Raw genomic sequence first — 12,939 nt, 5'->3', positions numbered from 1 at the left:
GAATTTTTGGTTGTTTCAAAATTGTTATTATTATTATTATTATTATTATTATTATTATTATTGTTGTTGTTTAAACAATGGGCAGTGAATGTTTTTTGTCTGGATATGCCCTGCTTTTGGCTAGTGTAACCGTTTGTCCAAAGTCAGCTGGAACAGGTTGCACTTTAGCTGTGACCCTATTAAGGTTAACCAGCTCCAGCAATGAGACCTCCAAATTTTGGGCTTTGGGATAACCAAGCATAATGACAAAATAATTATGATAATAATAATAAACAAAGAATAGTGCTGACACATGCAGTTAATATGTGGGGTTGAAGTACTTAAGATCGGCATTTAGATATGGTCAGTATTAAAAATTCGGAATAAAGTAAGGGCGGCGCTGTGGTCCAATGGTTATCGTGTCGACCTCGCAGGGCAGAGGTACAGGGTTCAACTCCAGCTCCAGCCTCCCTGTGTGGAGTTTGCATGTTCTTCCCGGGCCTGCGTGGGTTTTCTCCGGGTACTCCTGTTTCCTCTCACATTCCAAAAACATGCATGGCAGGCTGATTGAACACTCCAAATTGTCCCTAGGTGTGGGTGTGAGCGTGGATGGTTGTTCGTCTCTGCATGCCCTGCGATTGGCTGGCAAACAATTCAGGGTGTCCCCGGCCTACTGCCCGAAGACGGCTGGGATAGGCCCCCACACGTCCTGCGACACTTGTGAGGATAACGCGGATCAGAAAATGGATGAATGGACGGATGCTTTCTTACAACTACTAGTTTTTGAAATTGAAGCACCTCAAAATCGTGTCACATTATTGCTCATGAAAATGCTCATTATTTTTCACATATTTAATCCCTTTATGAGCATGTTTGTATGGTTATGGAGAAATTCAAATCCGACCAGTTATTTTCCCGATCTGTATGCCTCAGCTGTGACAAATTAAGACATGGAGATAAATTATTGGTTCAGTGTTCCCGTTTACAAAAAAATAAATAAAAGGTTTGTTCGAATCCTAACACTATCGCAAATTTGAAACCTAACTGCCACTAATCTTGCAATGGCTAAATATTACAAGACCACATTAGTAACTCATGGGATTGCAAAGCTGTCTTTTTATTTTTTTTTGGCTCATAAACGCTCTGTTCATCCGCAAGTCAAAGTGGACATTTCCTCCAAGCAAACTAACTATTCTGTTCACCGGGATTGATACATGGACAGGCAGCTCACAAAATATTAGAGCGCCAGCCACAGCTGTGACTCACACAGACCATAAAAGTCCCCAGCATTTCCTCCCTCACCGCTGCACTGCCACACAGTCACAGTATGTGGTGAGGATGAATGCTGGATCAGAGAGTTGCAAGCTTTTTGACCTCAAAGTATACAGAAAGAAACATTTTGACAAAGGGAGCTATTTTGGGGCCATTGCTGTCACGCACCTGAGCATCACTGTTTTACATTTAGAGGTACAAAAAAAATTGTGCCAAAAATGCAGCTGTTTTCCTGTGATGTATTTTGGTGAAAGCTCCCCGAGCAAATAGAAATTCACTGTCAACACTGTCAGAACTTATGAACAAATGCTCAATTTTTCTAGAAGATGGTGGAATACGAACACAATAGGTTTAAATCATGCAGAAAATAATTCTATGGTAAAGACTAGTGACTTCTTGTTACCCTGTGTAAAGTCTGCACACAGGTATGGGCTACAAGTCTCCAGTACGGTAGTATACAGTCTGTGACATCAAATTGAACCAGTGAGTCACTCTGCAATGATGAGAGTGAAAGAAAAAAGAGAGAAAGAAAGAGAAATTTAAAAAAACAAAGTGCTGCAGGAACATGATGCAAACGGATTAAAGGGAGTAACAGACACAAAGAGAGAGGCAGAGACGAGGGCAAAGGAGCACTTTGAAAAAGCAGTTTTTAGTGCAGCAAATCAAGAATAATCCCCATTAAGGTAATTAGTGTTTCCAGAATTAGTTAAACAGCAACAGTCTATAGACTATGTCCTAAACATAATGCATTGAATCCAGTCAGATTACATCCGCCAACGTATCTGTATCTTGAAACTGAAAAATGGAGTGTGCTTGAGTGTGCAATCCATGTGTGGTGTGTTATAATGAGATCAAGAGAATGCTTGGCAGGAGATCAGCCTTTTTCAGCCCCAGGATCCCACATGGAAAACACTCGCACTCAACGTGCCAGGGGGACAACACAATGCTGTGCAGTCAGAGAAAACACAACATAGTGTTCACAACTTTATAATGGTACCTCAACTTACGACCTTAATTGGTTGTGTGATTAATTGGTTTGTCGCTTGAAACCTTTGTTCGGCCAACTTGAGTACTGAGGCCGTATGTGGCCCACAATGTGAAATGAGTTTGACACCCCTGTATTAAAGGATACTTTGGTGAAAATCACCCTGGATAGCAAAAACAAAAACTCCACCTCAAACTTCAATGTTTGGTCTTGGAAGTGAAGCAGAAAATCAATAGCTGAGAAGCACAGTCAAAAGGGGTGTTCACACGGCAACATTTGCTCCGGTGCTGTGCCGGTGCTGCCCCAGTAGAGCGTTCACACGTGCAAAGTTACACCGGTGTAGCCCCTGAAAGCAGCTTAAACCAAAGCAAATTTAACCCTGCTCAGGGAGGTGGTTTAAAAATTTGTTCCGGAGCAAATGCTCGTTTACGGGGAAGCACCGATGTAAAATGGTACGTGTGAACGCTACAGGGTTAAAAATTTGCTCCGGAGCAAATGCTAGTTTGAGAGTTTATTACGTACGGCTAGAATGTGTTGCGTTCGTGCTCTGTTGTACATCCGTCATCTGTTTGTCTAATAACGACACAAGACATGATGGCGTTTGACTGGTGCTCATGTAGATTATAGAATGGCAACTGGCAATAACAGTAGCAGGCGGCACCTTGCCTCTTGGGTTATACCATCTTAATTAGAAGGGGGGGGGTAGTCAAACATCATCTTTCCTTTCGTAGGAGACTGGACTGTCTCGGACTTGTTTGTGTAGTTTGTTCCTCTGTTGTGTGTTCACAACACCCCCATAGAATATATTTTTGTGATTGCCTCTCTTGATTTTCTGTTTGGCACATTATATGTTTGCTTTTCTGAGTGTCATTGAAGTCATCGTTGATTTACGTTTTTGGGGGCGGTCATTGAACGCCTCTGGAGCAGAAGGCACGAAGACCGAGATGAAGAAGGACGTGCCTGAAAAGCAGTTGCTTGAGTATAGTATGTTTTAAAAAGAACCAACACGACAGCTCTTTGTTTTCGTTTTGCACCGCTGCAGAAACTGCCGTGTGAACGCAAGTGGGGCTGCACTGAGGCTAACAAGCTCAGCGGCTTTGTACATGTGAACGCTCCACAAAATTTGCTCCAGAATATATCGAAACAAAATACATCGGTGCAGCACCGGAGCAAATGTGTGCCGTGTCAACACCCCAAAAGCAACATTTTACTACCCACAAGTATCCCCACAAGTCTTACCTGGTTCGGTACAGTTTTTGTCAAGCTCTGGGAAGAGCTTAGACTGGTTGTTGTAGAAGTCTTGTAAAAGGTGTCGACTCTCCCACCTCGGGTCATCGAGTAGCGTGGAGGCTGGAATGTGGTCTGCTGAGAGAGTCAGAATGAGATAGAAAAAGAGGAAGAGATGAGTGTCGATGATTGCAGTGAGACAAAAAGATTTGCTGTTTGATGAATAATATGCCGCCTCAACAATCAACAGCATCAAAAAGAATGACGACGATAAAAGACACTGGACTTCAGTCACTAACCGTGTGTGCGAACCAAGTTGTCTGCCAAACATGTGTACGCACATTTTAATCCGGTGTAATTTGTGCATATTCTGTAAATAATAAAAAAGAGCCTCAGACTATGCATGCACTCAAATAATGATGGATCAGGCTGAAAAAAAAGACGGCAAATATAAATTATTTATTATTATTATACGTATTGACACTGCAGGCATTAGTACAATCTATAATATTCATTGTAATGACAACTTAAATCTGCCATTTACTAATGAGTTGACCAATGTCCTAAATACACTAACTGTTAAGGACAGGTCTCATCACTTTCTAGAGCATGCATGTGCTTATGATTGAATCCGTTGCGGTCTGTGCGTCCGCTGATCACGCAGCCAGAAAAATCACCAAACAGCTTGCATTTCCAAACAACATGTGCAGTGTTTTTTATTTTTTGTTATGCATGTTTATTTCAGGGCAGCCCAGTAGTCCAGTGGTTAGCACGTCGACTTCACAGTGCAGAGGTACCGGGTTCAATTCCAGCTCCGGCCTCCCTGTGTGGAGTTCGCATGTTCTCCCCGGGCCTGCGTGGGTTTTCTCCGGGTACTCCTGTTTCCTCCCACATTCCAAAAACATGCATGGCAGGCTGATTGAACTCTCTAAAATTGTCCCTAGTTGTGAATGTGAGCGTGGGTGGTTGTTTGTCTCTGTGTGCCCTGCCATTGGCTGGCAACCGATTCAGGGTTTCCCCCGCCTACTGCCCGAAGACAGCTGGGATTGGCTCCAGCACCCCCGCGACCCTAGTGAGGATCAAGCGGTTCGGAAAATGGATGGATGAATGTTTATTTCAGCGTTCTCCACTTAAAGTTTAGACAGATGGAAATAATGGCTATGGTTATAATATGTTGTCAGGTTCTGTATTCTATATTGGCCCTGAGGTGCAAATCACAAAAAACAAATAATAAAACAAAAAAAAAGTAATTGCAAACACAATTCAAAAATGCAAAAGCAAATCAAACAAACAAACAAACAAACAAAGATACACAAAATTGCAACAAACCAAAATACTTACAACAGCAAATCAAACACAACAAACACAAATAAATAAACAAACTAAAAAAAAGGTCATCACACATTTAAAAATACATTTTTTAATCACAAATTTAAAAATAAAAAAAATATGACAAATGAAAGAATAGGAGATGAAAAATCACCCAAAATGGTTAAAACAAACAAAAAAAGTAATAGCAAAAACAAAACACAAAATACAACAGCAAATCACACACAGAATAACAAACAAACAAAATAAAACCAATTGCAAGCAAAAAAACTAAACAAAACATATTACACGAAAGACTTGAACAGCAAATCAAAAATCACACAAAATAAAATTAATCACAAAGAAAAAAACAAAAATTCAAATTCAAAACATATGAAGTGATTCTAAGTCACTTCACGTGAAAACACCAGCTAGTATCTCATTTAGGCAGAACAGGGAAAAAATCCATGTAAAATTAACAAATCAAAACAACTCAACCTAACAAAAATGCATTTTGCAGTTGAAGAAAAGCAGCTTATTCTCAAAATAAAGGCCATTTATTACTTCTCAGGCACATAAATCCCAATGAACATGGGACACAGTGTTAATTGACATTCCGCGAATACTCCTAACCCTCCCGTGACCCACAGAACAAAAGGAGACGACATATGCACGTAGTGTCACCACACTCCTGCCGGAGCGCTCATATGGAGGCATGCAGAGCTCTGTGAGGCCAATCATTCCAGTTCATTCATGTAGGTCACTGTATTCACAAGCAGCCCTCTTCCAATCCATTTCCTCTCCCTCACCATGCAACAGGCCTAAGCACAGGCATGGAGATTCCCGAAATAGCACCACTCCACACTATATTTATCCGAACATGATAGATTTTGCAAATACATTCAAGAGCAGGATGTTTCAGTGAAAACTGCTTTAAAGGGCAGCAACGGCAGTATGACAGTGGAAGAGATAAGGTTGCATGAGATGCACATGCGAGATGGATATGGGTGTTGAATATTGCGATATTTATTCATTCATTCATTTTCCGAACCGGGCAGTAGGCGGGGGACACTCTGAACCGGTTGTCAGCCAATCGCAGGGCACACAGAAACAAACAACCATTCGCATTCACACTCACACCTAGGGACAATTTAGAGTGTTCCATCAGGCTGCCATGCGTGTTTTTGGAATGTGGGAGGAAACCGGAGGACCCGGAGAAAACCCACGCAAGCACAGGGAGAATATGCAAACTCCACAAAGGAAGGCCAGAGCTTGAATTGAACGCGGTACATCTGCACTGTGAAGCCGATGTGCTAACCACTCGACTGCCAGGCCGCCCTGCGATATTTATATAATTGAAATATTTAAACCACAGCTCATATCCAATCAGTCTCTCACCATACTTCACAACCTGACATCTGTATTTTGGCCTATTTCACTGCCGCTTCTCCTCCCTCCTTCTCCACCTCCTCTTGTTGGTGATTAGCAAAATTAGCCTGTTACTGGGAAGGATTGCACCTCTACCGACCGTGTCGGGTCTGCCTGTTACTGTGAAGGATTCCGCATCTACCAACAGGACAGGCCCTGAGGAGAACGTTTTCCCCAGAAATGTTTTGCAGCACTTCATTTTCTTAACGGACCCCTATGCTGTTTGAACTCATTTTTGATTGTATCGTATCAAATCATGTGATTAATGTTGCCCACTCAACATCCTTTGCACCCTGGTCATCCAGATAGAATCCAATAGTTTTAGGGGCCAAGAGACCAGAACTGTGGGTGTGTAAAGCTCACTGAAACAGTTGTGATTAAGGGCTAACTTGAATCAACTTTTTTCTAAACAGATACAGCACAATTGTGCAATTTGCTATATTCAGTTTTTTTTGCTTTATGGTATAGTGAGCATAGTGTTATTTAAAGATCAAAATCCTTTGCCTGTGAGGCTCGCAAGCAGAAACGTAAAATTTGATGGGGGCACTACATATCTTCTGTTTACGCTACATGTTTTTGCAGGTGTTGTATGAGAGTGACAGATTGTGTTTGTTATTATCTGAGGAAAATCACAAGTCACAAGCATACAGTGGTTCTTGCATTGTGTACAGTTATACAAAGAGAACCCGAGGGTGAAATCTGCCAAGCTGCATCAGTGCTTGGCTGCCCAGGCGTCACGTCCTCTTACTATACTGTATGTTCTTTGTCTTTGACCCAGTGTCCCTATGACATAAACAGAAGACTATGATATGACATGATCAAGGTAGAAAGACAATATATTTTCACACTAACCGTGGCATTGAGTCCTTGAAGGGTGTGCTGGAGAGTACTCCTGCTGGGGACTCCCTTGTTCTGCTGGGGGACTTCAATGCTCACGTGGGCAATGACAGTGAGACCTGGAGGGGCGTGATTGGGAGGAACGGCCCCCCCGATCAGAACCCGAGTGGTGTTTTGTTATTGGACTTCTGTGCTAGTCACGGATTGTCCATAACGAACACCTTGTTCAAACATAAGGGTGTCCATATGTGCACTTGGCACCAGGACACCCTAGGTCGGAGTTCGATGATCGACTTTGTTGTTGTATCATCGGATTTGCGGCCGCATGTTCTGGACACTCGGGTGAAGAGAGGGGCGGAGCTGTCAACTGATCACCACCTGGTGGTGAGTAGGCTCCGATGGTGGGGGAAGATGCCGGTCCGTCCTGGCAGACCCAAACGTATAGTGAGGGTTTGTTGGGAGCGTCTGGCGGAATCTCCTGTCAGAAGGAGTTTCAACTCCCACCTCCGACAGAGCTTTTCCCATGTTCCGGGGGAGGCGGGGGACATTGAGCCCGAGTGGACCATGTTCCGTGCCTCTATTGTTGAGGCGGCCAATCTGAGTTGTGGCCGTAAGGTGGTTGGTGCCTGTCGTGGCGGCAACCCCCGTACTCGCTGGTGGACACCAGCAGTAAGGGATGCCGTCAAGCTGAAGAAGGAGTCCTATCGAGCCTTTATGGCCTGTGGGACCCCAGAGGCAGCTGACGGGTATCGACTGGCCAAGCGGACCGCGGCTTCGGTGGTCGCCGAGGCAAAAACCCGAGCGTGGGAAGAGTTTGGTGAGGTCATGGAAGCCGACTTCCGGACGGCTTTGAGGAAATTCTGGTCCACCATCCGACGTCTCAGGAGGGGGAAGCAGTGCACCACTAACACTGTGTACAGTGGGGATGGGGCACTGCTGACTTCGACTCGGGACGTTGTGAACCGGTGGGCAGAGTACTTCGAAGACCTCCTCAACTCCACCAACACGCCTTCCTTGGAGGAAGCAGAGCCTGGGGACTCTGAGGTGGGCTCTCCTATCTCTGTGGTTGAAGTCACCGATGTGGTTAAAAAGCTCCTTGGTGGCAAGGCCGCAGGGGTGGATGAGATCCGCCCGGAGTTCCTCAAGGCTCTGGATGTTGTGGGGCTGTCCTGGTTGACACGCCTCTGCAACATCGCGTGGTCAACAGGGAGAGTGCCTCTGGATTGGCAGACCGGGGTGGTAGTCCCTCTTTTTAAAAAGGGGGACCGGAGGGTGTGTTCCAACTACAGAGGGATCACACTCCTCAGCCTCCCTGGTAAGGTCTATTCAGGGGTGCTGGAGAGGAGGGTCCGTCGGGAAGTCGAGCCTCAGATTGAGGAGGAGCAGTGTGGTTTTCGTCCCGGCCGTGGAACAGTGGACCAGCTCTACACCCTTAGCAGGGTTCTCGAGGGTATGTGGGAATTCGCCCAACCAGTCTACATGTGTTTTGTGGACTTGGAGAAGGCGTTTGACCGTGTCCCTCGGGGGCGCTTCGTGGGTATGGGGTACCGAACCCCCTGATACGGGCTGTTCGGTCACTATACCACCGATGTCAGAGTTTGGTTCGCATTGCCGGCAGTAAGTCGGAATCGTTTCCAGTGGGGGTAGGACTCCGCCAAGGCTGCCCTCTGTCGCCGATTCTGTTCATAACCTTTATGGACAGAATTTCTAGGCGCAGCCGAAGCGTTGAGGGGGTCCGTTTTGGGGGCCGCAGTATTGCATCCCTGCTTTTTGCAGATGATGTGGTGCTGTTGGCTCCTTCAAACGGGGCTCTCCAACTCTCACTGGAGCGTTTCACAGCCGAGTGTGAAGCGGTTGGGATGAAAATCAGCACCTCCAAATCTGAAACCATGGTCCTCAGTCAGAAAAGGGTGGAGTGCCCCCTCCGGGTCGGGGAGGAGATCTTGCCCCAAGTGGAGGAGTTCAAGTATCTTGGGGTCTTGTTCACGAGTGGGGGTAGGAGGGAGCGGGAGATCGACAGGCGGATCGGTGCAGCGTCTGCTGTGATGCGGACGTTGTATCGGTCTGTCGTGGTGAAGAAGGAGCTGAGCCAAAGGGCGAAGCTCTCAATTTACCGGTCGATCTACGTCCCAACCCTCATCTATGGTCACGAGCTATGGGTCGTGACCGAAAGAACGAGATCCCGGATACAAGCGGCTGAAATGAGTTTTCTCCGCAGGGTGTCCGGGCTCTCCCTTAGAGATAAGGTGAGAAGCTCAGTCATCCGGGAGGGGCTCACAGTTGAACCGCTTCTCCTCCACATAGAGAGGAGCCAGATGAGGTGGCTTGGGCATCTGATTCGGATGCCTCCTGAGCGCCTCCCTGGTGAGGTGTTCCGGTCATGTCCCACCGGGAGGAGACCCCGAGGAAGACCCAGGACACGCTGGAGAGACTATGTCACCCAGCTTGCCTGGGAACGACTCGGGATCCCCCGGGGAGAGCTGGAAGAAGTAGCTAGGGAGAGGGAAGTCTGGGCTTCCCTGCTAAAGCTGTTGCCCCCGCGACCCGGCCCCGGATAAGCGGTAGATGATGGCTGGATGGATGGATGGAAGATAAGATATCCTTCATTCGTCCCACACTGGGGAAATTTACAGCCTCCAGCAGTTAAATAAACTATTCTTAAATATCTCTTTATTCTTGAGTGCAGTAATCCCTCGCTGTAACGCGTTTCATCTTCCACAGCTTTGCTGTTTCACAGATTTTTTTTCTGTGCATTTTTTTTACAGTGCATTGTGTTCTGCATCCTGATTGGCTAAGGGACTGTAAACTAATATCTATAGTCTCACAAATTTTCTTGCTAAAATTTCTCCATGACAAAATCCAAAATATCCACGAAACGTTCAGTCCAGTATTTCTAAAAACTGTCAGTTATTTGTAAGAAAACGTTATATCTTTGTTTGTTTGTATTTTTTAATGCTTGGCCCTGAAAAGGTTTATACCATATTTTATTGTATACATAAGAAAGGTAAAAAATAATGGTGACTTCAATTTCATATGTCACTGGTTCTTTTTGGAATGGAAGCCCAGAGAAAAACGAGGGTTTACTGGACACAATTATGCCAGGGATTGCACATCATTGGATGAAATTGGTTGAAGATTGTTCTTTACCTATTTCATTGACCTTGTTGTGATGCATTTAATATTGTAGTCTCAAATAAAAGACAACCGGAGAAAAAAAATTGCAGAACAGCAAGAGGTGTCCTCCACTTGAACTGAAGCCATGAAGAATTGCACTGCATCATTAATTTGAAGAGGTCTGAACTAAGCCACAAGAAGCAATAACATTGCAAATCACAATCTCCCTGGCAAATATACCCTTTTAGCACAATTGTGACTTTTTGGTTGTTATGAATTAGCACTGAAGCAAGACCTCAATCGAGAATGCATAAACAGTACATGTGACTTGATTGTTGGAGTTTACTATTAATAATACAAATACAGACTACTGTAATGTGAAGACTAAAATGTGAGCTAAAAATCACTGTGGATTGTATGTGTAATTTGATGGAGCTCCCTTTTGCTGTAAAATATATACTGTATAATTATTTGGCTTCTTTTTTTTTTTACCTGCATGACTCTCCCACCCTCAAGTTTTAGGCCAATCATGCAGTTCATGTGCATCAGATGAGAGTATGTAGAAAAACCTGTGGGAAATTATTACTATCAATGGTATTTTTCGTTCTCATTTTTCTATCAATACCCAACAAACACAATGTTACCCTCCTAGCGTTATATTTCCCCACCACAGTGTCCTATATTGGGAGGAGTCCCTTGCGTATAGGTCTAAGTCGACCCCATAATGTCAAATAGCATGGCCGCCCATCGCTCCTCAAAGTCATCCTTAATTAGCTACTTCATCTTCATTAGTGCTCTTTGACAGATATGTTCATGCGTGAGAGAATATGAGTTGGTATATGTGTTTATAGAGGTGCTTTTGATTCCTTGCACTTTGGCAAGTGTGGCAGATGTGTGTATTATTGAATGGTTGTCTCCAACGTAATCCTTCATCAATTTACACCTTGGGACTGTTAACAGTATCTTTCAAGCTAGCTATGTCCTTGTCCCAAGAGAGGATAAAAATAAGGCCGAGTTCGTGTGTAGAATATTGTCACCCTATAAAAGATGGAACTTGTGATAAAGCATCTGAAAACTGACCTTAATTGTTTGGTTCTATTCACATTTTGTTCTGGTTCAGTTTTATAAGTGAAACATTAGAAAAAAATATATAGTGCCCCTACTCTGGCTGATATGAGAACCTTGAGTAATGATGATACTGCTGACAATGTACATAAGTTTGTGTTGTGTTTTTTGCACTCACTGTTTCTTTATAAGATCATCCTCACAATATTATCCATTCCATTCATCAATTTTCAGATCCGCATTATGTTCACAATGGTCGCAGTTCCCCATCTCAATGCAATATTAGGATTTGCAATATAGTTAGTTTTACTTTTACTGTTTTGTTATAGTTATGGTGGTGTAAAATTCATACACACTGCCATGAATGCTTTCTTGGAATTAATTAAAACCTGTGCTGATGAGGTTGATGAGGTATTGAGCTCCAGCAATTCCTGCTAGCCTTGATATTAGTCATGTCAACGTAACTTTGAATAGACAATAAATTATATTTCCACGAATAAGGATGCACACATACCTAAGGCCTTATTTTGGTAGGATGACGCCGGTGCGCTTGGCGTAAAAATGGGCTTCACTTTATGCTGGCGGATGTTTGTCTAGTGCAGGGGAGCCCAACCTTTTATGACTAAAGATCGACTTTTTGATCAACCAACCTCCCTCAATCGACACGCACTTGCACACGCATGCCCTGATGAGCAATTGCCATAACGGTCCCCAAGATGAACGAAACTGAAAAATAAAGTAGATACAAAGGTTTGTGAGTTTGTAAAAAAGGAAATCACTGCCTACCTACCGGTAAGTACAGACCTGACATGGAGGCACGGGACACACTTTTGCAGCGCGTTAGTCATCATAGCTCACTTGTACTGTTTTAAAATGCTTCTCCCGGTACTCAAGATTCCCATTCTTTGCCATTGTCCTTGGTGATCTGAATGATAATAAATATAACAATAAAAGATAAATTGCAGCAGTTCTGATCACAAGCTGCAATTCCAGACTACTGACCGCTAACAACTTCCGGTGATGGAGGTCACGTGCCACTATAGGTTAAAGATTCATTCATTCATTCATCTTCCGAGCCGCTTGATCCTCACTCGGGTCGCGGGGGGTGCTGGAGCCTATCCCAGCTGTCTTCGGGCAGTAGGCGGGGGACACCCTGAATTGGTTGCCAGACAATCACAGGGCACACAGAGACGAACAACCATCCACGCTCACACTCACACCTATGAACAATTTTTAGAGTGTTCAATCAGCCTGCCATGCATGTTTTTGGAATGTGGGAGGAAACCGGAGCACCCGGAGAAAACCCACGCAGGCCGGGGAGAACATGCAAACTCCACACAGGGAGGCGGGAGCTGGAATCGAACCCGGTACCTCTGCACTGTGAAGCCGATGTGCTAACCACTGGTCTACCGGGCCGCCTTGCCCCCAACTCATCTGACAAAATGGTAACAAAGTAATCAGCACTCGGCATAAAAGGTGGTGCATCTTCACTTTTGGGCCAGGGTAGTGGTCTAGTTCAGTGTGCTTGTGAATAAGCTAGACCGAAGATGGGAATGAAAATAGGGCCAATGGTATCATTCTAAAATGCAAAAAAATATCATTATATTCAAATATCTAAATATTCACACAATCTATTCCTGTCCTCCATCAGTCCATCCCACCATTTTCAATACCGCTTAACCTGAAGAGTGTTGCGGGAGTTGCTGGAGCCTTTCCCAGCTGAC

General features: G+C 44.5%; 1 protein-coding gene across 2 annotated transcripts in view; it reads right to left on the bottom strand.

The window, feature by feature from the left end:
* slc24a3 (solute carrier family 24 member 3) overlaps window positions 1-12,939 on the bottom strand; it is a 77,823-nt gene that overhangs the window by 49,188 nt on the left and 15,696 nt on the right. The window contains exon 2 of one of the 2 annotated variants that reach the window (XM_052081074.1): window positions 3,476-3,598. In XM_052081074.1, the coding sequence (XP_051937034.1) occupies window positions 3,476-3,598 (123 nt within the window). Of the gene's footprint in view, window positions 1-3,475; window positions 3,602-12,939 lie in introns of both variants that reach the window. The other variant, XM_052081073.1, reaches the window with a different exon arrangement.

The sequence above is a fragment of the Hippocampus zosterae genome, chromosome 11, assembly GCF_025434085.1.
Source record: "Hippocampus zosterae strain Florida chromosome 11, ASM2543408v3, whole genome shotgun sequence".
In the NCBI taxonomy this organism is placed as follows: domain Eukaryota; kingdom Metazoa; phylum Chordata; class Actinopteri; order Syngnathiformes; family Syngnathidae; genus Hippocampus; species Hippocampus zosterae.
This window is presented reverse-complemented; position numbering and strand designations above follow the sequence as displayed.